Genomic DNA, 23,086 nt, shown 5'->3' on the forward strand with positions numbered 1-23,086 from the left:
GATTTCACCTAGCCGTAGGGCTCAGGTGAGAGGGTTCTGGACGGCCCGGGAATTGTGGTTACGACTTGGAACGCATGTACTAGCAGTGCAGGATCTATAGCTGGTACCATGACGGTTGTTATTTAACTGCCACATTGACAAAAAAAAAAAGGTTGGCTCGATGAATCGACTGGAATGGAATCTTCACTCTCGGTACGGACTCGGATCCCATCATAAGAAAACGAAAAAAATACTAACAAACGAAAAATAAAATTCTGACCCACTTTAAATCAGGGCATCAGCCCAAGATCATTGTCCATCTAATCCAGCCCGGTATAAGCTTTACAGCCCAAGACCAATGAGACTAAAGGGCCTAGGTCGAATAGGCCCAATACTCAGCCCTTTGCCGCAGCTCAAGGACCCCCCCGCTATCGCGTCTCTCGCGTCAGTTAGGGTTTTCGCGCTGCCGTCGCCGCTTCTTCGTCTCCACCGGAACGATGGTAATGCACTCGATCTCGCCCTATCTCCCATGAAATTTGACCTATGCGGCCGTGGTTTCGATGTCTCTCTGATGCGGTTTCATTTTTGCGTCTTTGTCTTCGCAGCCGTCGCACAAGACCTTCCAGATTAAGAAGAAGCTGGCGAAGAAGATGCGCCAGAACCGCCCCATCCCCTACTGGATCCGCATGCGCACCGACAACACCATCAGGTGACGGTCGCTTCATCGCTAACCCCCGCTCGTCTGATTCGAAATCGGCTCTTGCTAATCCTGTGCCTTGGTCTGTGCTATTTCAGGTACAACGCGAAGCGCAGGCATTGGCGCCGCACCAAGCTCGGCTTCTGAGCGAGGGGATGGACCTGCTGCTGCGTCGGAAGGCTGGGGTTTAGGTGTTATCTTCCTTATGTTTTATGGGTGTTTCAGTGTTTCTGCAAGCTAGGAAGTGATTCCAGGATGCTTTTATTGAGGCTTTGGTGATGTTAAGAAAATTGGTAGTACTCTGTTGTACTCTGGATACCATGCATTGCCATGCTAAGTAAAGTGCCCTTGTTGCCCGATATATGTAGTGGTGCAGTTATTTCTGAGGCCTAAATTTGATTCATCTGTTCATTTTTGTTGCATGGATGGAGGAGTGGCATTCTAACTGTATGCTGCCGGCTATGATTCTGCCATCGTTGGTTTTTGATACAGTGCAAGAATAGCTTTCAGCCCTGAGCAGTTAGCACAACCTTTCGCTGTTAAGTTGTTTTGTGGATGCTCTTTAATTGTGCTTGTGCTAGCATTTGTTTTATGACTATATTTTGTTAGCAGCCTTTTATAAACCAACCATTGGTATCTCATTGTTGATGTGATAATTTGCTATTGAACAAGGACAAATGGTTCGTTTCTGGTTTATCAGGTTTTATTAGGTCTACTGCTGAGCAGGCTTGTATTGTGGTGGCTCTGACAATTGTTGCTTAGACTATTATGTCTGGGGTGTAGTGATGTTGTTATTGTTGGTTTTGACTGTATTTACCCATGTATAGATGGTTACAGGTGCATGTTTATCTGGAGCGAATGCTTGCACTTGCTAAGTTAGGATTTCTTTAGAAAATCTGGTTTACAGATCTCAATCGATGATCAGTGTCCTGTTATGGTCTTCTGGCATATATATGGATTTTGGCCTCAGGACACAGAATTGCAGGATGTAGAATGAGTTATGGAATTATTTCAAATATAATTGAGCTAGTTAACCTTAGGTGCTGTGGTGGCCATATTGCCAGTCAATAGTCTGGTTGTCGTGGACGATGATGTTGGTGTGAAATTAATTCTACAACAATGATGATGTCTGATTTTAGAAATTCTAATCCCCTATTTATTTGCTGAAGTGTCTGTTGTGGTGTGAAACATTTATGTTGTTACTCTTATGTTTTCGGAGCCTTGATTTTTTCTTTGTCTTACTGAAATTTATTGGCTTGCTTCCATTCATGTAACTATGCGTCACAGTTGGAATAGCATGTATTATCTTAATACAATAGTGTTAAAAGAAGCAACCACGTTCGCCGAGAGAATCTATAAATTTCCACATTAATCTAAAAAAGAGAATGATTTACACCGTTGGATTTTATGAAGATGTAATGGCTTAGATTTATTTAAAGAGTCCATATCAAATATGACAATAAATTGTATAAATTAAAAGGAAAACAATATACAATTGATAAGATAAGCAATTCTTTACTAATTTCTCATCTGCAGTTTCAAAAAAAAATGACGACACATACCACAACCAAAACAAGAAAATTAGCACTTTTTTTTAAAAGCACTGTGTTGATGGCAATGTGCGCGACGTCGGGTGTGGCAACCAGGACGATGTCGTCTTCCGCTCCATGCTCCCTAGGCGAGCGACTCATGTCCGGGCCGGGGCAGATTTTATTTCTCCTCTCATGCATCTGCTGATTTGCATCCATAGAAGGTCGATCATTTTTATCATGCGATCAATTTAGAATAAGAATAAAGTTTTATTCATCACACTTAAAATTCTCCAATCGCCTAGACATCGAGGCTTGGTTCAGTTGATGGTGCAGTGGCCGCCTAGGCGTAGGGGTGGTAAAGGGATTTAGTTTTTAGCCTAGAAAATCTAAGGGCCGGGCGTTAAAAGAATCGGACTCTAATCGTATACAATTTTCAGCTAAAAACTTAAGAGCCATATTGGAATTGGATTGTGAAGAGACCACTAGAGACATGGCCATTACCACCTAAGCGGCAAGCATTCCTTGATCTACAGAGGTGTCCCCAGGCTTGCAGGATGCCTGGGGCGAGAGACCCGGCACCGGGGGTGGTAGTGGTTAGCACTTAGCAGCATGGTGGTGGCTAAAGCGCCGCCAAAGCCGTCACGAGCTACTCTCATATGTATTCCATGCACTCGAGCGGCCGGGACATACAGATACAAGTTTCAATAGGGGAGGAAGATCATTGGACTAACGAGAGGGCAAAGAGGTGAAGACGAGCCTTGGCCATCGCCCATCTATCAGACCACCCAAATGATTTAGAGCACCTAATAAGTGATCTAGATCTTTTTGCTACTGTATTAAAAGAAGCTACCACGTTCAACTGATCAAGCATGCCACAAATTGTATGCAACTGCTACGACCTGAGCATTAGGAGTAATCTTTTATGCTCTAGAACCCGCAATGGATGAGGCCGTTAGACTGTCTGCACCGGGTGCGCTAAAGCACCCGGTAGCACACCCGGTACGCCACCATGCAGTACCGGTGTAGCGTAAAAAACGCTGCACCGGGTACTACAAAGGGGTACGCCATTTTTGAAAAGGCAGCTTCATACTAATTACTATAAAGGTCATTACAAAGGATAGCCCGGATTGCATCCGGAGCTTCATTACACCAAACAGATTCAGAGAATTGATCTGCTAGCCTAGCCATTACATGAGCTGCCCCATTGCAACTTCGACGAATATACATAAAAGAGAATGTAACCTCTCTTACTAAGTTTTTTATATCACATATGATAGCACCAACTTCAGATCTGTCTAGATTTTGTGATTGTAACTTCTTGATGATATTATGACAGTCTGATGCAACAACAATATGTTGAAGATTTTTTTCCTTCGCAAAAATAACAGCACATCGGACTGCCATAGCTTCAGCCATCTCAGGATCTTTAATCCTATCCATCACCTTGCAAAAGGCCATTTTGAAATCCCCATCGTGATCGCGGATTACTACACCCACGCCAATACGAGATGGATTTTTAAAAAGAGCAGCATCCACATTGAGCATCAACCGACCAATCGGCGGTGGAGTCCATCTAGATACAGAGAAATTAGACTCACACCTTTGATTTTTTGGTTGTGTCACGTGTAACAGAAACATCTCTATGTAAGCTACTGCTCGTTGTGCAATGGATTGGGGATGCATCATATTCTCACCATTTCTAACTGCATTTCTTGACTCCCAAATGTGCCATACTGTGATTGCAAAAACTGTTGCTTCATGATCCTCTGCGGCCTCTAAAAAATAAAAAAGCCAATGTCTAATATTAGCAGAAGCATGCATCTTATAATTTATATTGAAACACTTTCGTACTTGGCGCCATATCTCAGAAGCAAATTGACACATAAAAAACACATGTTCCACGGTTTCTTCTCGCCCACAAAAGCAGCACGCATCAAAATCAAGGATATGTCTTTTTTTAAGTTGCGACCCGGTTGGCAGACAGTCATGAGCCATTCTCCATAATACTATTTTCATTTTAGGTGGTGCTTGAATTGCCCATAGACGTTTCCAGGACTTAGAGATTTTACTTTGATCAGATGTTTCACCTCTACCATTTTCACCCAAAAAGACATGGAAGCTTTCTAGCCTTGCTAAAAAGTAAGTTGATTTAACCGTGTAGATACCTGACTTAGTGTGTAGCCAAGCTGGGAAATCCTCACAAGGAGTATGGCACAGAGGTATCTGCAAAATCTTTTCAGCATCATCTTCATTGAAACAAGCTCGAACCATCTCTTCATTCCAGCTGCCAGCTGCTCCATCTATAAGAGAATACACATTTGAATTATCAGATATGGAGACAATTGGTTTAAGCATGCTGGAATCATTAACCCAGTAGTCTCTAGTTATTCGAATTGTTCTCCCATCTCCAACTCTCCATATGATACCCTTCATTAAAAGTTCCTTACCATACATGATGCTGCGCCATGTGAAAGATGAACTTCGGGGCTGAGACGCATCCCAAAAAGAACAACAAGGAAAGTAGCGCCCTTTGAGCACTCTCGCACAAAGCGAATTAGGAACAGTTAGAATTCTCCAAGCTTGTTTGCCCAACATAGCTTGATTAAAAATTTGCATATCTCGAAACCCCATGCCACCCATGGCTTTAGGGGCGGTCAGCCATTCCCATGAACGCCAGTGCATCTTTTTCTTACCCTCTTCAATGCCCCACCAATGATTCGAGATTGTTGTCCTCATCTTATCACAAATTGCAGCTGGCAGGCGGAAACAGCTCATAACATATATTGGAATTGCTTGAATGACTGATTTAAACATAACCTCCTTACCAGCCCTTGAAAGGGGGCGATCATTCCAGCCTCTTATTTTCCTCCACATACGTTCAGGTAAGAAATTGAAAGTGCTTGTAGGAGATCTCCCCACCCAAGACGGCATGTCCAAATAATTTGCTTGCACAACTACATTACGGACATTGATATATGATTTAATTCTGTCCTTAACTTGTTCCGGACATTTGTCACCAAAGAAAAGTGATGATTTCTGAAAATTAATCCGCTGGCCTGTTCCTTCACTGTACAAGTGCAACACCTCATTAAGAGCTTGAAGGTTCTTCATATCACCTCTAATGAAAAAAATACTATCGTCTACAAAAAGGAGGTGAGATATTGCTGGTCCAGTTCTCCCATTTTTTACACCGTTTATTTTACCTTCAGCTTCTTTTTTCTTCATTAAGCAAGATAGGCCTTCCGCACATAAGAGAAAAAGGTATGGACTGATGGGATCTCCTTGCCTCAATCCCCTTGTTGGAATAAAATGCTCAGAGAGTTCACCATTAACTCGTATGGCATATCGCACCTTTGTCACACATTTCATTACAGTTTGGATCCATCCATCAGCAAAACCCATCTTACTTAAAACTCCCTGAAGATATTTCCATTCGACCCGGTCATAAGCCTTCATCATATCTATTTTCAAAGCAAAGAAAGGGGTGTTGGCCTTTTGTTTACGAATGGTATGCATGCATTCATAAGCAACTAAAACATTATCTGTAATAAGCCTGCCTGGGACAAAAGCACTTTGCTCTTCAGAAATAATAAACGGAAGGAAATTTTTTAGTCTATTAGCAAGGACCTTTGATGCAATTTTATAAAGCACATTGCATAGACTAATTGGACGAAAATTATTCAACCTCTCAGGTTTTGATATTTTAGGAATTAAAACAATAGTTGTGTCACAGAGACCATCTGGGATAGCATCACCTTGTAGAAAATCCCTAACAGCTGTGCAGATATCAGCCTGTAAAAAATCCCAATGGCGTTGGTAAAACAACGCCGGGAAGCCATCAGGACCAGGCGCCTTGGTCGGTCCCATCTGGAACAGAGCTTCACGTATCTCCTCATCTGTATAGGGTTTACATAACATTTCATTGATGCTTTGGTCTATTTTGCACGGGATGGCCTCAAGAATATCATCTATATGGTCACAACGTTCTGCAGAAAATAAAGTTGTATAGAAATCACGGACCATACCTTTAAGCTCCTCTCTGTCTTCACACCTTGTACCATCTTCTCTCAATAGATATGAAATTCTATTAGTTTTTCTTCTGGCAGAGGCTCTGGCATGAAAAAATGAAGTGTTTCGGTCACCCGCTTGGAGCCAATCCACTCTAGAACGTTGGCGAGCCATAATTTCTTCACATTCAAATAAGTCACATAGCTTTCGTTCAATTCTCCTCTCTTCAACTGAAAAAGCTGGTGTGGCACTTGAGGAACGAAGCATCGCCAACTGTCGTTCAAGTTTTTTTATTTCCTTCCGGATAGACCCAAAAGTTCTTGAGCTCCAGTGTTTTAAAGAGGTCGCCATTCTGCTTAGGTTTGACCAAAATGATTGGAGATTTCTAGGCCCCTCAAAATCCTCTTTCCATTTCTTTTCAACAATATCATTATAATCTGGTGCTCTTGCCCACATTGCTTCATATTTGAAATTGTTATCAAAGGAACTCCTATCATTATACTGAGAATCTCGATTAATTGATACAAGAATGGCATAATGATCTGAAGTTGATGTGATGACATTTTCAACATGATAATCTTCAAAGAGTTGGATAAAATGACCATTTGCCACTGCTCTGTCTAAGCGTACTTTCACATTGTCACTTCCAACCTGCCTATTATTCCAGGTGTACTTTGGCCCAGAAAAGCCTAAATCAGATAATTCACCGTCTTCAAGGCAATCCCTAAATAACCTCATTTGCTGCTCCCCTCTTTCCCCTCTGCTCAGATGTTCATCGCTGCTCAGGACTTCATTAAAATCCCCGGCACAGAGCCAAGGTCCAGACCACTGGGAACGAACAAAGCGCAAAAGATCCCAAAAATTATGGCGCAATTTAGACCTCGGCTCACCATAGACAAAAGAAGCTCTCCATAATTGATTTGCTTCTGAACCTATAGTAACATCTATAATATTTGGAGAATAATGCTTCAGAGAAACTATACATTCCTGAACCCAAAATAAAGCCAAACCTCCACTTTTCCCTTCACTACTAACTGCAAAACAGCCATGGAACCCCAGAGACCACATAAATTTCCTCACTTTGGTATCCCTCATTTTAGTTTCCGATAAAAACAGGAGGGAGGGACGATATCGCTTCACCAAATGACGAAGCTCACCAACTGTCGAGTCCGTCCCTAAACCTCGACAGTTCCAACATAAGAGATTCATGGCTTTCGGCGGGGCTGGGTCCCAGCCACCGCCGATATACTCAGTGTGGGTTCATACTCCTTCCTCTGCCTCTTAACTTGTTCATTCACTTTCATATGGTTCATCATCTGCGTAAGCCGCTCTAGTATAACGTGGTCCAGTTGGCTGGACCGCCACTAAGGCCATTTCCATAGAGCCAGCACCATTAGTATCTTCCATTATTAAATCTTTCTCCCCTTTTCAGAACTTTGAAAAGGCTTTCTTTTTTCCCTTGGCCTGAAGAGTTACAGCTATTTTCCTGAGATATTTCTTTTCTTATGCAAATTGGGATATCGTGCTTTGGACTATCATTCAAGATTGCCCCCTCTATGTTATTCATTCTGCTGGGAAGTGTATCCTCGCCCCTTTATCATCATTACTATGACTTTCATTCTGTTCTCTTGGAACACCAGTACCAAAAGTCTGGTTGTAAGATGATTTTGTAATTGAACGTGTTGGCTCTGATCCCTGCCCATTATCTGTGTTGTTTTTCCCTATTGAAGCAGAGCCTTGGCTGTTCATGTCAACAAAAAAGTTTTTCTTTCTATCAACCTGAGCTCGTAAGTCGGTACTGTAAGGAAGAAGACCATTCTCATATCGATCAGCTCGTGTAGGGTACGCCATTTTACCGCAGCGCTTGGCAGGCGGCATGTAGAACGCAGTACGGAAGAGACGCTATCCACGCGCGCGCGGGCCCCCTTCGTCTTTCCGCGTCCGTCCCCAACCGCCAGTCCACCCCACCGCGGAGCTTGGCCGCCCTTGCTCGCCGCTGGCACCGCGACGATGGCCCTGGACGCATGCCGCCGCCGCGGACGCGCACGCCGCCGCCGCAGACGCCGCACGCGGCACGCATCCGGCGCAGACGCGCACGCCACCACGCCAGACGCCGCGGACGCGCACGCCGTCGCCGCGGACATGCACGCCGCAGCCGCGGACGCCGCCGCACACGCACGCCGCCACGGACGCCACGGACGCACGGACGCGCCGCTGCGGACACCGCGGACACCGCCGCGGAAGAGGAGGGGCGCCGGCGTAGGGTGGACCGAGGAGGGAGGGGAGGGGGATGGCCGGCGTCGCGGAGGGAGTCGCGTCGGGACGCTGCAGGGAGGAAGCAGGGGAGGAGGAAAGGGCCCTGCTCGCCTCCGCCGCCGGTCGCGCTCGCCTCCGCCGTTGTGCCCCTGCTCGCCGGAAGCCGCCGCCGGGGCCCTCTCCGCTCGCCACCACCCGAGCCGCCGCTCCGCCCCGCCGCGGACAGCCTGTCGCGGCCGCCGCTCCGCCTCGCCGTGGATCTGGGCCGGCGCGAGCGGATGGAGCAAGGCCAGGGAGTAGGGGCCGCCTGCTCGCCGCCGTCCGCCCACCCCGCCGCGCGCGACCGGAGGAAGGGCGCGGCCAGAGTAGGGGCGCGGCCGGAGGAGGAGCCGCGGGAGGAGGGCGGCCAGCGCTCCAGGAGAAGGAGGGGCTCGAGGAAGAGGGGCGGCCGGTGCTCGCGGAGAAGGAGGGCGCGCCGCGGCCTGGAGAAGCCGCCGGCGAGCGCGGCCGGCGGGCGCGCTCTGGAGGCGGCCGCCGCACGCATCCGGCGAGGCCTCATGCAGGGAGGGGGCATGGCGAGAGGGGAGGGCGCCGCACTAGCCCACGGCCGCCGCCACCTGCTCCTCCTCGCCGTCCTCACCCGCCGGCCGCCGGCGAGGGGCGCAGGGCAGCACGGAGGGAGGTAGCAGAGGAGGGGATGGGGAGGGAGAGAGGGATTCCGGGGGAGAGAGAGAGGGGGAGGTGATGGGGAGGGAGAGAGAAGGTGAGGCTGGCATATGGGGCCAGCGGGTGGGTAGTTGGGATAGAAGATGAAATATAGAGTATGACGGATGCAGAGAAACTGTGTATAAAGAAGAGAATTTTGATGACCAGAACGGATATTTCTTTTAGAGAATGAATTTAGAGTATGACGAGTGCAGACAGCCTTAGACTGACGCCTCGGCGACCGCTGCAAAAATGCAATTAACTTCTAGCTTGCTTGGGCGATGATCGACAATGTCTTCGGTGGACTGAGGAGGTGAACCGTGAGGACAAGAACGTTGGCCTCGTACTGCCTGAGCTCGATGGTGACCAATTTAAAGCTACATGTCAGGCACACAATGCAGAATATAAAATATATCAATTGTTGCCAAGTCTGAAAGAAACAACGGTTGTTTTCTTAGGAGAGGAGCTGACCATAGCATAGGGGAAGCTAATAAGGTTGAGGTTGAATCCATCAGCATCTTTAGCCCAAGAAACTAATAGGATGTTACATGATGATGAATAATCGCTGGAATAGAGTCAGAGGCAGCGACGCGGCTTGCGTTTTGCATTTTGTGCAGGGTTAGCAAAAGAAGGAGAAGGGAGGAGGGTGCTGACGCTAGAGAAGGGAGGAATTAGCTGGTTCGGCAAGAGAGCGGGAAGGACACAAGATCGAGTCGTTTTGACAAAATGATGTGTTAGTTATTATCAAGCAAACTTCCGGCAAGGCGCAGTTTACCGTCACAATGAAGCTATGCAGCTGTGGATCAGTACAGACAATGTAGGAGCTGATTAAGGGTGGCATCTATTCTTCAAAGTCATACCAAACATGTTTATGATGAGCTATTGATCTACGTTGAATAAAAATTTCATCCAAAAAATTAAAGATTAGACAACACTTAATTATTGCAAAGAATAATTGGGTGATATGGGAAGCATAAACGGTGAACATCAGATATATTATACAAATTTCTTTTGAAAATAACCTTATAACATATATTATATAAGTAGTAGTCTTACAGAAAGGCCCTCCAAGGAGGAGCCAATTATAAACCAGGCCCAAATGACCAGACACACACAAACCCCTCCACTTATCGCAGAAGCAAGAACCTAGAGGAATCCATGAGCAAGATGCAAAACACTGTTGTCACCTCAGTGAATCTCGGCGAAAAAAGCCACTAGAGGCACCGGAGTCCAAAGGGACCCACATATAATGATGCTTGGAGCTAGTATGGAGAAGCCTACTCCGGAGCCTTGAAGAGGAAAAAGACTTTGTTGATGAAGGCCAATGCTGGTGACCCAAGGACGTAGATGAAAGCGATGCCAACAGGTAGAAAAGCATAATCCTCAAATCCAAGGGAAATTTTGCAACGCAACAAAAGATAGAGGTCCACGGGAACCCGAAGAGAAAAAAGCTCAAAGCTGCTTCAATACAAAAGATAGCGGTGAGAGGAGAAGCAAATCGGAGCCACAACAAAAGTCAGCAAGCAAAGACCACATATATTTCACTCCTATGAAGAACAGAAGCAAATCCGCAGCAGCAGCAAAAGCAAATATACCATGACTCTAACCAAAACAAAAACTAAAGCAACCAGATCGGTAGAAACCTGGAAGCAAGAGAAAGAGGAGAAAAAAGAGGAAGGAGGAGGAAGAGGAAGACCCAAACCAGGCGGGCCGAGGAAATGGAGGAAGATGGATGAGATTTGGTCGGGCAGAGCGAAAAGATGAATAAGAGGGGGGGACCTTTATTCGAGCTCACCCTGCAGCCACCATAGCAAGCCACAAAAACAGAGAAAGCGATGAGGACACTAACGACACCAGCAATAGCCACAACAGTAGGGGAGCGGCGGCGGCCAAACGCCCATCCGAGCATAACAAACTATAGATAATATACACTAAGAGAAGGAGACACCCACCTCCCACTCATCACTAGCAAGACGCCACAGGAAGAGGCCGGAAGTGATGGGATCTCTATGAGCTACAATATAAGGGGATGGGAGAGGATAAGATTAGGGGAAGCTTTGTAGGTTCGCTTGTTTTTTAGATGGGCATCAGGTAAGAAATTGCTTACAAACCGATGGTGGTTCAGTGATGATAAAAGTTTAAGATCCTACAATATCTATATTTTTTACGCAAATGCTCATAAAACACTTTGATCAATATTAATTAATCAAAAGGATCTATGAGAAAATATTTAAGTTCATTAGATCTTCAAATTAATTAAAAATATATGAACTACAAATAGATCTGCTGATCCTGCAAGTTTAGACTAACAAAAAATGGAGCATGCCGAAGAGTACAACAAATAAATATAAATATGTTTTAAATGTTAAGAGGTTTTAGGAATTACCAAGTTAGTTGAAAAGTAAAAGAACATGTAACACTAAATTTTATGATGATTTAGTGGTTTTATTAACATGTGACGTTACCCTTGCATTATAACTTTGATGGTCTAGAGATTTACTTGGACTCGAAACAATAAAACAAATTCATTCAAATTAATTCAATTTAAAATTTTAAAAATAAACACAAAATGTTAGTATGAAAAATCTAGATACCCGCACTATTTGCGTGAGCCACCTTGCTAGTTATGATGATTAGACTGCATAAATTGCAATACCAGAACCAGCACTGAACATTTCTGATGTTATATCATTGGCACAATTGTTCTTCTCTTGACTTGATACTGGTTTGCCTGCTGCTTCATTTGGGATGCTAATTTAGTTAGTATGGCGCGTCGAATTTTATCCAGGATTCGTGATGCAGTGATTCATGACCTTCGTTCCTGTGAACGTTTTGCCTCGCTTCGGTTCTGGTTGTGCACCTGAAAATTGCAATACCAGAACCAGCACTGAACATTTCTGATGTCATATCATTGGCACAATTGTTCTTCTCTTGATGCTGGTTTGCCTGCTGCTTCGTTTGGGATGCTAATTTAGTTAGTATGGCGCGTTGAATTTTATCCTGGATTTGTGATGCGATGTTTCATGACCTTCGTTCCTGTGAACGTTTTGCCTCGCTCCGATTCTGGTTGTGCACCTGAAATTTGCGCTGGCAGGTGGCTGTTGTTTGTGCAGTGATTCTTGATTGTAGCACGAGTTTACCGCAAATGTATATGGTACCTGTAGCAAAAATAGTAAGTCCTTGTTTGGTTTGATGGTTTGAGGAGACGCCTGATGTAGGCTGAGCAGTTTGTTGTGAGAAGGCAAGAACCGGACGAGTAGCAATTGATGATTGGAAGCACAGCGAGAGCTGCGCCAGTAGATTGATGATTGGCAACGGCAGCAGCCTGGAGCTGCGCCAGTAGATTTATTAGTTGCATGGTTGGAAATAGCCCGCTATAGTTTCGCTATAGCCTGCTAATAGTTTTTTAGGAGATCTACCGCTATGCTATACAACATTTGTTCGCTATATCCGTTAAAGGAGGTTTTATGAGATTTAGCCATGCTAAATGTCCGCTAAATAGGTTTTTGTGAGACTTGGCAGCACTAAATGTCAATTGGGTACTGTTGGGTAGTTAAGAGACGTGTTAGACTCAAATTTTAGGTGTTAGACCAACGATACTTATAATTTATATGAGATTATTTATTATTTTATTATTTCGCTAAATGATTTAGCTTTCGCTATAGCCTGCTATAATTTCGCTATAACTATTCTATAGCTTTTAGAGAAAGTTACCGCTAAACTTCATAACTCGCTATTTCCAATCATATAATTTATGCAGCCTGGAGCTGACTGCCGCGGCCAGGTGGATGCATCCAAATGGACGCTGGCGGCAGGCACCCAAAAATGATTCCGGTTTCTATTTTTGCAACGCGAGCCAGCCGAGTGGCAGGCAGGCAGGCACGCGGGTAGGCGGGGGCCGGCGGCGAGCGAGCAGGAGGCGGTCGGGCGCGCGCCTCGGCAGCGCGCGTCGCGGGCGTCGCGTCGCGTGGCGTCGGCCCGCGAGGAGCGCGTCCGTCCCGGTATAAGAGGTGCTCCGGCGGGGCACGGGCATCTTCGTCTTCAAGCAGCGCGCGGAGCGAGGCAAAGGGCAGGGCCCGGCTCCGTCCCGTTCCAATGAAGGCCTAGCCGTACCCGCGCGGGCAGGGCGAGTGAGCGAGCGGCCAGCCGGGAGAGCGAGAGCGAGCGAGCGCGCCTCCCGAGTCCGCGCGCGCCCCCCACCACCACCAACACCGAACCATCACGGGCTCCTCCGGCAGCTCCTCCGTCGTCATCAACTAATAAAACAAGAAGATGGCGTCCATCTCCCTCGAGGACGTCCGCAACGAGACCGTCGACCTCGTACGCCTCCTCCTCCACCTCTCTCTCCCATGGCTTTGCTTTGGCTGACATGGCACAACACGGCACGGCTCGGCTCGGCTCGACGCATGCAGGAGACCGTCCCGGTCCAGGAGGTGTTCCAGCACCTGAAATGCAGCAAGCAGGGGCTCTCCACCGCGGAGGGCGACAACCGGCTCAAGATCTTCGGGCCCAACAAGCTCGAGGAGAAGTCGGAGAGCAAGCTGCTCAAGTTCCTGGGCTTCATGTGGAACCCGCTCTCGTGGGTCATGGAGTCCGCCGCCATCATGGCCATCGTCCTCGCCAACGGCGGCGGCAAGCCCCCGGACTGGCAGGACTTCGTCGGCATCACCGTCCTCCTCTTCATCAACTCCACCATCAGCTTCATCGAGGAGAACAACGCCGGGAACGCCGCCGCCGCCCTCATGGCCGGCCTCGCGCCCAAGACCAAGGTCCTCAGGGACGGCAAGTGGAAGGAGGAGGACGCCTCCATCCTCGTGCCCGGCGACATCATCAGCATTAAGCTCGGGGACATCATCCCCGCCGACGCCAGGCTGCTCGAGGGCGACCCGCTCAAGGTCGACCAGGCCGCGCTCACCGGCGAGTCGCTGCCCGTCAACAAGCACTCGGGCCAGGGGGTCTTCTCCGGCTCCACCGTCAAGCAGGGCGAGATTGAGGCCGTCGTCATCGCCACCGGCGTGCACACCTTCTTCGGCAAGGCGGCCCACCTGGTGGACAGCACCAACAACGTCGGCCATTTCCAGCAGGTGCTCACGGCCATCGGCAACTTCTGCATCATCTCCATCGCCGTCGGCATGGTCATCGAGATCATCGTCATGTACCCCATCCAGCACCGCGCCTACCGCGACGGCATCGACAACCTCCTCGTTCTGCTCATCGGCGGCATCCCCATCGCCATGCCCACCGTGCTCTCCGTCACCATGGCCATCGGCTCCCACCGCCTCTCCCAGCAGGGCGCCATCACCAAACGCATGACCGCCATCGAGGAGATGGCCGGCATGGACGTGCTGTGCAGCGACAAGACCGGCACGCTCACCCTCAACAAGCTCACCGTCGACAAGACCCTCATCGAGGTGTGTGGCAAGGGCGTCGACAAGGACATGGTGCTCCTCTACGCCGCGAGGGCCTCCCGCGTCGAGAACCAGGACGCCATCGACACCTGCATCGTCGGCATGCTCGCCGACCCCAAGGAGGCCCGCGCCGGCATCAAGGAGGTGCACTTCCTGCCCTTCAACCCGGTGGAGAAGCGCACGGCCATCACCTACATCGACGGCAACGGCGACTGGCACAGGATCAGCAAGGGCGCCCCCGAGCAGATCATCGAGCTGTGCCGGATGAGCAAGGACGCCGAGAAGAAGATCCACGGCCTGATCGACAGCTACGCCGACCGCGGCCTCCGCTCCCTGGGCGTGTCGTACCAGCAGGTGCCGGAGAAGAGCAAGGAGAGCGCCGGCGAGCCGTGGCAGTTCATCGGCCTGCTGCCGCTGTTCGACCCGCCGAGGCACGACAGCGCGGAGACCATCCGGCGCGCGCTCCACCTCGGCGTGAACGTGAAGATGATCACCGGCGACCAGCTGGCCATCGGCAAGGAGACGGCGCGGCGGCTGGGCATGGGCAGCAACATGTACCCCTCGACCACCCTGCTCGGCGACAACAAGACCGGCGAGATGGGCGGGCTCAACATCGACGAGCTGATCGAGAAGGCGGACGGCTTCGCCGGGGTGTTCCCGGAGCACAAGTACGAGATCGTGAAGCGGCTGCAGGACCGGAAGCACATCTGCGGCATGACCGGGGACGGCGTGAACGACGCGCCGGCGCTGAAGAAGGCGGACATCGGCATCGCGGTGGACGACGCGACGGACGCGGCCCGGAGCGCGTCGGACATCGTGCTGACGGAGCCCGGGCTGAGCGTGATCGTGAGCGCGGTTCTGACGAGCCGCGCCATCTTCCAGCGCATGAAGAACTACACCATCTACGCGGTGTCCATCACCATCCGCATCGTGCTGGGCTTCCTGCTGGTGGCCCTGGTCTGGGAGTTCGACTTCGCGCCCTTCATGGTGCTCATCATCGCCATCCTCAACGACGGCACCATCATGACCATCTCCAAGGACCGCGTCAAGCCGTCGCCGACCCCCGACTCGTGGAAGCTCAAGGAGATCTTCGCCACCGGCATCGTGCTCGGCACCTACATGGCGCTCACCACGGCGCTCTTCTTCTACCTCGCGCACGACACCGACTTCTTCACGACCACCTTCGGCGTGCGGTCCATCAAGGAGAACGACAAGGAGCTGATGGCGGCGCTGTACCTCCAAGTGAGCATCATCAGCCAGGCGCTCATCTTCGTGACCCGGTCCCGGAGCTGGTCCTTCGTGGAGCGCCCCGGCGCGCTGCTGGTGGTCGCCTTCCTCGTGGCGCAGCTGGTGGCCACCTGCATCGCCGTGTACGCCAGCTGGGACTTCTGCAAGATGCAGGGCGTCGGCTGGGGCTGGGGCGTCGCCATCTGGGCCTTCAGCGTCGCCACCTACCTGCCGCTGGACGTGCTCAAGTTCGCCATCCGCTACGCGCTGAGCGGCAAGGCCTGGAACAACATCAACAACAAGACGGCCTTCGTCAACCGGAACGACTACGGCAGGGGCGAGCGCGAGGCGCAGTGGGCCACCGCGCAGCGGACGCTGCACGGCCTCAACCAGGCCGCCACCGGCTCCGACCTCTTCGGCGACAACACCGGCTACCGCGAGCTGTCGGAGCTCGCCGAGCAGGCCGCCAAGCGCGCCGAGGTGGCCAGGCTCAGGGAGCTGCACACGCTCAAGGGCCACGTCGAGTCGGTGGTCAAGCTCAAGGGGCTCGACATCGACACCATCCAGCAGAGCTACACCGTGTAATGACATTGCTGACTGCTGACTTGCTGAGAGGGCAGGGGAATGAATCCATCATCCATCAGGGTCTCGTTTTCATCAGTTTCTTTAACTTCCACATAGAAATCAACATATATTTGTGCGCGTCTGTGCTTTCGCTGGGAAGAGATGAGATGGGGACGCTGGTTACGTGTTACGTCAGTCAGGTTTCTCTACCAGCGTTCGGCCTTGTTTCTAATTTCTTGTAACCTGTAAACTCTTCCTGAATTCATCTCGTATTGTAGCAATCACCACCACCTGTTCCCCTGTGAATGCACACATCCTGTCTTGCTACCACTCACTCAGAATGCTGGGAAAGCATGGCCTGATTCTTCAACACATCGAGTTGTGAATTGTGATGCAGAAAACAAGCTTTGCAACCACGAACGGTGTTATAGTAAGTAGTACAGGTTCAGAGCCTTGGTTCCAAAGCTAAGCGCCTACATTGTCAGTCACACTGGATAATTAGGATCACATCTTGCCATCTCCTCGCAGGCCAGAACTTCGTTCATTCATCCTTCTGCGGAGCCTGCGTGCCTCGTCCTCCTCCCCGGAACGGGTTGCAGTTTCAGTGACGGTATACACACAGCAGTAGAGAGGACGCCTTCCATGTCATTGATGCGCATTCTCCACCCACCCACCATCAAGCCTTTCGGACGATCACATGGCGCTCCCTCTTGTACTCGACCTCGTCCCTTTGATGCATGATCAGAAGGGCTCTTCTGATCTGAAACACATTGGTGATGAGATTATCAGAAAACCAGTGTATATGACTTGGAGATTATTTCAGCCATATAATACGAGATACTTACAATGGATTCATTCATTCCCATCCTAGTTAGCTCATCAATCAGCCGTCGCTCAGATATGTGGCTTCCAATACCCATTCTTCTTTTTATTTGTGCCTCCGCTTGCTGTCAGAACAAAATGGAAGGCATTCAGAAAATGCTAGGTTCAAGAAATGAATTTTAACTTCTGGCTGCAAAGATTAACCTTGATTTCGTTTGCAATCTCTGGTGACAAGTTCAAATGCTCGTTGATTCCAGATCTTGCAGCATCAACGGTGGAAACGTTGAATAGTCTGAATGCCTCTTCAACATGCTCTGGTGTGGCCACACTTGTCCTAAGAGTCATTCAGGCATCAGTCATATGTAATGGAGTGAACTCGTGCCATAGCACATGAGAATGGATATACACACATCTTCCAGTTGTGGCATGTGATTAACTAGTACTTACAATCTCATCTTTGCAAGAGATTCACTCAAACGTATGATGGCTTCAAGCTGCCTCACAGTAATGGGTATCGCTGCAGCCCTCCCTGTCTCGTGAGCTTGCTGTCTCATTTTCTGCAGAATGTACAAGATAAACACATATAAAGATCTATTTCAAGGAAGTTATGGATTTGAATCAGTAGCGCGAGTGACATCTGGAACAGAGAGGAATAGAATCCTCGAGAGCCAGTTAATTGCGTGAAAATGCCCAGTGCGCACCTGTCTAATCTCAACATATTTGTTTTGCAGCATCTCAGCGGCTTTTTCTGAAAGCCGTGGTTTGCAAGTAGCACGGCAGTACTCAATGTACCTATATATAAAAAATATAATACATAAGAAGCCAAGAAAAATATTCTTCTTAATATATTGATACGCAGCTCTCCTGCGTGTTCGAGAAAAAGAAGCCAAGAAAATAAAGTCAAGTGCAAGAAAGGCAAGGCGAACCACACCTTTTCAGCCAATTTTCTCCTTCACTTGCCTCTGTGTTCTTGGATGAAGCAGCAGCACCACTGGCATGCACCTTGATAATGTGGCTTGCTATTCGCTGCAAATTTTTTAAGTTGCATTTAGTCTCTTGAATACCACAGAGAAGCTGAAGAAAAAATTTTGACCTCATACCTTATCTTGATCATACATTCTGATATCTTTTACAATAAAGATTAGATCAAATCTAGAAAGAATGGTTGTCTGCAGATCAATGTTATCTTGTGCAGTCTGGTGAACAGCAAAAGAGAAGTTGTCAAATCAATTGTTTCATATATATGACTAGAACAGTTGCACTTTTTTTTAAAAAAATAATACTAAGAAAATCAATTAAAAAATGTTCATTGACCTTAAGATCATCATAACGTCCTGAAATTGGATTGGCAGCTGCAAGAACTGAAGTCCTTGAATTGAGTACTGTTGTAATGCCAGCTTTGGCAATAGATATTGTCTGTTGCTCCATGGCTTCATGAATTGCAACTCTGGAATTACACAATGGGCAATAGGTTAATAAGATTTCAAAAGAGCACACCAAAAGAAGAGAATATTATGTTTAATCCACAAGAACATATAAACTGATGTCTACCGGTCCTCAGGCCTCATCTTGTCAAATTCATCAATACAAACAACTCCACCATCAGCCAAAACCATGGCCCCTCCTTCCAAATAAAACTCACGCTGCAGAGGAAAAGAAATGTTCACAACCTTTGGAAACAGAGCTTTGGTAAACAACAAACAATTGAGTGAACTAAACCTACCGAGCTACTATCCCGCGTTACAGATGCCGTGAGACCAGCAGCAGAGGAACCTTTTCCAGATGTATAGACTGCAATAGGAGCTGTCTTCTCTACAAATTTGAGGAACTGTGGAAAAAGAGACATTCAATATCACTCAACTATGGACATTCGGTTTAAAACATAGTTACAGGATTCGGGGTCGATGCCTCGTCCCACGACCCGGGAACGCCGTTCCGATTCGAGGGTCGGGGTCAAAGAGGGTCAGTGTCCCATTCAAGATTGGATCGCGTCCCGGTTTGAGAGGGGTCGCAGCCCCATTACTAGCAGATTTAATTGGGATGAGAAGGTTAAGGGTGTGGTTTTTGTTAGATAATGAGCCGAGTACGTGTACTATTGTCTAAATGTACTCTTTTTATACATTTCTTATATGCTTGTGCAGATTAGTTTCTTCATTAGTAGCACATATATAGTTTTTGTCTTTTTAAAGACGCATCGACCCGAAAATATCGACCCGGATGAATCAGGATCACGTTCCACATAATAATTTATCGTTCCACAGAGGTATACCCCCTTCGTACCACAATTTTATAAAGTGACGACCCTCGACCCTCGACTCCGTTCCTCGACTCGGTCGACCCAGGAACTTTGTGACTATGGTTTAAAATAGTGACAAAAGAATCATAGGCATTATTGTCAAGTTACTAAACTGAATTAAAGTACCAATTCACACCATGCCAAAGCACAGGCGCAGATGTGAGTTTTATTGTCACTTTATTTTTGCCATCAAGGTAAATTCTATGACAATATCAAACAAAACTTGCCTGTGATTTTGCTGTGGATGGATCACCCAGAAGCAAGACATGAATGTCCCCTCTCAAACGTACACCATCAGGTAGCCTCTGCAGAAAGAGGTTTAAAGCATAGCATGAGAACACCGTCAATTGGTAAATGGAATTATTTTGAGAAATCAAATGGAATTAAGATTGCTTCTCTGAAAATCTACAAGTCACTTGATAAGAACGTATACCTTCTTAGATCCCCCAAATAACAAGCATGCAATAGCTTTCTTGACATCAGAATGACCATAAATTGAAGGGCCAATCATTGAGCAAAGCTTGGCATATGCATCTGGCCTCTGTGCAAATTCTTTGAATTCCACTTCCTATAAGCCAGCAAGAAATATTAGCCTTACGGGTACATGTAACTCCCTTATTAATAAAAACATTGAGAAAGAAACCACCTCGTCGAGAGTGAAATTGGAGGGTCCATTTGAGTTATTGTCTCGAGATTGCTCCAAACCAACAACTCTAATGTATGGCTGTTTAACACCAACAGCGCCCTTCTGGCTGCAAAATGAATGCAACACCATTATTAGTCATGTATTTGGTACAGTTAAGATCAATAAACAGGCAAAATAAGCTTCAGATTCGTCATACTTTGCGGATGCTTGGTAGACGCTGTAGATGCCAACAACAGTTAATCTAGTCCCTGGAACAATGGTCTGAACAAGGTGCCTATCTACAGACAGAAGCATATTTCTAGGAAGCTCACCAGTTGGAACATCCTAGCAAAAAGGAGGTCATTGTCAGTCACAAACAACACTAGCAGCAGATTGCTTTGACTCAAAACTACAATGAAGGAAGAACATCAACTAACCTCGGGATTCTCCTGCAATTTGAGGGTCTGGAGATCCACATACTTGCTCTTATCTGGGACAGGAATCCAGGGGTCCAGGGGGCAAGGTTCTTCTCCAGGCTAAGGGTAAGGAATTACATACGTACATAACTGTTAGTAAATAACCATTAACGATCGAATAATGCAGTATGAACAAGTCTGTTAAGAGGTTTGTCTGTCGCATGTAAGATTGTTTTGGAGTAGGTTCCAGACAGCAGCGGAGCTAGGGGGGTGCTGGGGGTGCTCCAGCCCCCCCTACTCCAATGCAACCCATGGAGCCCCCAAAGTCCCCCTACAATTTTCAACCATGAATCAAGAGGAAGAAGAGAAAAATGAGGAAGAAGAAGAAGAAGAAAAAGAGGAAGATAAGCCCCCCTACATCCAAATTCTAGATTCGCCACTGGTTCCGGATGTTATTTATAGCTTGATGTAAAACAATCTTATTAAAGTTTTTTTGCACCGGACCTTCTTGCTTGGATTTCAAGTCTGGGGAATAGTAGAATAGTTCTTATGGCTGGGCAAGTCGCGGAATACTCAAGTATGACCTGAGGAATATACCTGAGGAACATGATCACACGATCGTGGAACAATAGCCCCACCGAGGCCTGGCCTGCAAGACACTGTTCTGACACTCCGGCAGTTCTTGCAGAGAAGAGTTACATGGGTGGCCTTGGCTTTCACTCTGGATGCAGCAATTGCAATTCCCGCAATCTTAACCAGCTTCGACATGTAATCTGCCTGAAATTTCAAACAACAATACCGAAATGAATTCTCTGGAACACTGTCAACATCGTCCCGTTTAGAATTGTTCCACAACTGACCCCAATAGATCTCATGGACAGGCAATTCTCCTTGGAGGAGAGGAAGATCTGAACATCTCCGGTGACGGGCTCCTCCATCTCCCCGGTCTCGCCGGCGACCTTCGAACGGAGGCTTGCGAGAACCTCGGCTGCAGCCGTCTCAAACTGCACAGACCCATATGTGAGTCAGATAGAGCTCGATGGTCCACACAACTAACGAAATTTCTGAGAATGCAGCGCACCAATGGAAGATAATCGGCGGGCGACTTGCGGATCTTGTCGGAGAGCTCGGCATCGAAGGCATCGAGATCCTCGATGGCGACGGTGACATGGTCGCGGTTGTGTACCAGGCTCTCACTGAACCAGATGAACACATGGATCAGTTTTGTTTCGCCATGGAAGCGTCGAATCTGGAGAGAGAGAGAATGAATGTGAGAGCGTGATGAGGGCCGTACCGGTAGGGGAAGTCGCCGGTGGGGCCGGTGAAGCCGCGGAGGAACTCCTTGAACTTGCGGAGAGCAGAGTGGCGGCTGAGGTCGGCGGCTGGGTCGCCGCCAGGGCCGCCGCGGGGGAATTGCGCCTGGTCGCTGTAGAACACAGCGCCCTCGTCCCAACCCGACATGGCTGCGGCGGCGGCGAAATAGGGGGAGGGATGCGGGTGCGTGGGTGTGGACTGGGAGGACGGCGAGGGGACGGGAATACGGGGATGGATGGTGGCGGGAAGAGGGTAATAGAGGAGGGATTGGGCGGGAAAATGGTGGAGGTTTTGGCGGGAGGAGGGCTTTGCTCGTTGCCTGTTCGATAGGGTTGGCGGCGGCGGAGGGAGAAACTTCAGAGCAGGACTGTTGTTATGGGCCGAGCTGGTTGTCAGGCTTGGATGGAATCCTGAACTGAACAAAAGCCCAGCAACAACAACCAAAAAAAGATGGTTTTTTCTTCCTCTCGGGAAAACATTTTTTCTACATCAAAATTCGACTCAGGGTCTAAAGGAAAATAAAACAACATCCTACCAGCAGTTATATTCTTATATCTTTTTCGAAAACAAAAGAAGAATCATATATCCAGTATTCGACAGACATGTTTAAAGATAGTATGCAGTATTAGTGCAAATTCCATAAGGAGCTGCTTTCTATGCTTCTAGCATCTATGGACTATGGGGTATAACTTTGGTCACTGTATACAGAGCTTGTTGCTTGGCTCTCCACTTGTTTCTTACAGACCAAATAATTCATAATGAATTTCGTTATATCTTTTGTTTGAAATTAGTACAACCAGTTCTCATGCAGACCATATATTACCTAGATCTACTTATAAATGGAGATACCATCAACGCTATTTTAGCACTAGCATCATTTCCCGACAAAAAACAACTTGGGTATTTTAAACCTGGTTCATATAAAAAAACGCAAAACCAATACAAAATAGATCCTACCAGAAAAGGAATTACAATAAATTCGACAAAACCTTCTTATCCATCATATCTATTTTTCATTGAAGCCGTATACCTAGTACTCTAGTAGCCATATTTATTGAATGCTTAGCAAAGCAAACACATAAAGTTGGGCCACACCAATTTTGCAATCGAGTCGCGAAAGGAAATCAACACATCCGTTGAATAAGGAGCTAAAGAAGATGATTTGTGGAGTTTTGCTAGCATTTGCTCTCTCTGTGGCGGTAGCGTAGATCTAGTTTTAGTAGGGTAAAAAAAAACA

At 47.8% G+C, this 23,086-nt stretch overlaps 4 protein-coding genes across 11 annotated transcripts; 2 read left to right on the forward strand and 2 right to left on the reverse strand.

Moving 5' to 3' along the window:
• Positions 1-353: 353 nt before the first annotated feature.
• Positions 354-1,070, forward strand: LOC120657487 (60S ribosomal protein L39-3). The gene is made up of 3 exons (XM_039935805.1): positions 354-479; positions 585-688; positions 775-1,070. Exons 1-3 carry the CDS (start codon positions 477-479, stop codon positions 821-823), a joined length of 156 nt encoding a protein of 51 aa, XP_039791739.1. The 5' UTR covers positions 354-476; the 3' UTR covers positions 824-1,070.
• Positions 1,071-3,275: 2,205 nt separating this feature from the next.
• On the reverse strand, positions 3,276-8,253 carry LOC120657488. Of its 8 annotated transcripts, none has more exons than XM_039935807.1 (6): positions 6,234-8,253; positions 5,964-6,104; positions 5,034-5,669; positions 4,656-4,961; positions 4,374-4,508; positions 3,276-3,983 (listed from the first exon to the last, which is right to left on the reverse strand). In XM_039935807.1, exons 1-6 carry the CDS (start codon positions 7,423-7,425, stop codon positions 3,298-3,300), a joined length of 3,096 nt encoding a protein of 1,031 aa, XP_039791741.1. In that variant the 5' UTR covers positions 7,426-8,253; the 3' UTR covers positions 3,276-3,297. The 8 variants fall into 8 exon arrangements, 5 of the variants coding, with proteins under 5 accessions (XP_039791741.1, XP_039791742.1, XP_039791740.1 ...); XM_039935808.1 differs by having other exon boundaries at positions 3,276-3,695; positions 3,903-3,983; positions 4,656-5,669; XR_005668198.1 differs by having other exon boundaries at positions 3,559-3,695; positions 3,809-3,983; positions 4,379-4,508; positions 4,656-5,669.
• Positions 8,254-13,280: 5,027 nt separating this feature from the next.
• On the forward strand, positions 13,281-16,469 carry LOC120657489 (ATPase 8, plasma membrane-type-like). Its single transcript, XM_039935812.1, has one exon. The coding sequence runs from the start codon at positions 13,527-13,529 to the stop codon at positions 16,395-16,397; it is 2,871 nt and encodes a 956-aa protein (XP_039791746.1). The 5' UTR covers positions 13,281-13,526; the 3' UTR covers positions 16,398-16,469.
• Positions 16,470-16,717: 248 nt separating this feature from the next.
• Positions 16,718-22,085, reverse strand: LOC120657490 (DNA replication licensing factor MCM5). The gene is made up of 19 exons (XM_039935813.1): positions 21,830-22,085; positions 21,617-21,731; positions 21,396-21,539; positions 21,133-21,312; positions 20,557-20,655; positions 20,337-20,464; positions 20,141-20,246; positions 19,928-20,062; positions 19,722-19,799; positions 18,922-19,026; positions 18,750-18,841; positions 18,513-18,645; positions 18,299-18,394; positions 18,130-18,224; positions 17,900-17,990; positions 17,646-17,755; positions 17,403-17,532; positions 17,222-17,323; positions 16,718-17,136 (listed from the first exon to the last, which is right to left on the reverse strand). The coding sequence occupies exons 1-19, from the start codon at positions 21,994-21,996 to the stop codon at positions 17,053-17,055; spliced, it is 2,190 nt and encodes a 729-aa protein (XP_039791747.1). The 5' UTR covers positions 21,997-22,085; the 3' UTR covers positions 16,718-17,052.
• Between the last annotated feature and the right edge of the window lie 1,001 nt (positions 22,086-23,086).

Source organism: Panicum virgatum, chromosome 1N (genome assembly GCF_016808335.1).
Source record: "Panicum virgatum strain AP13 chromosome 1N, P.virgatum_v5, whole genome shotgun sequence".
In the NCBI taxonomy this organism is placed as follows: Eukaryota; Viridiplantae; Streptophyta; class Magnoliopsida; order Poales; family Poaceae; genus Panicum; species Panicum virgatum.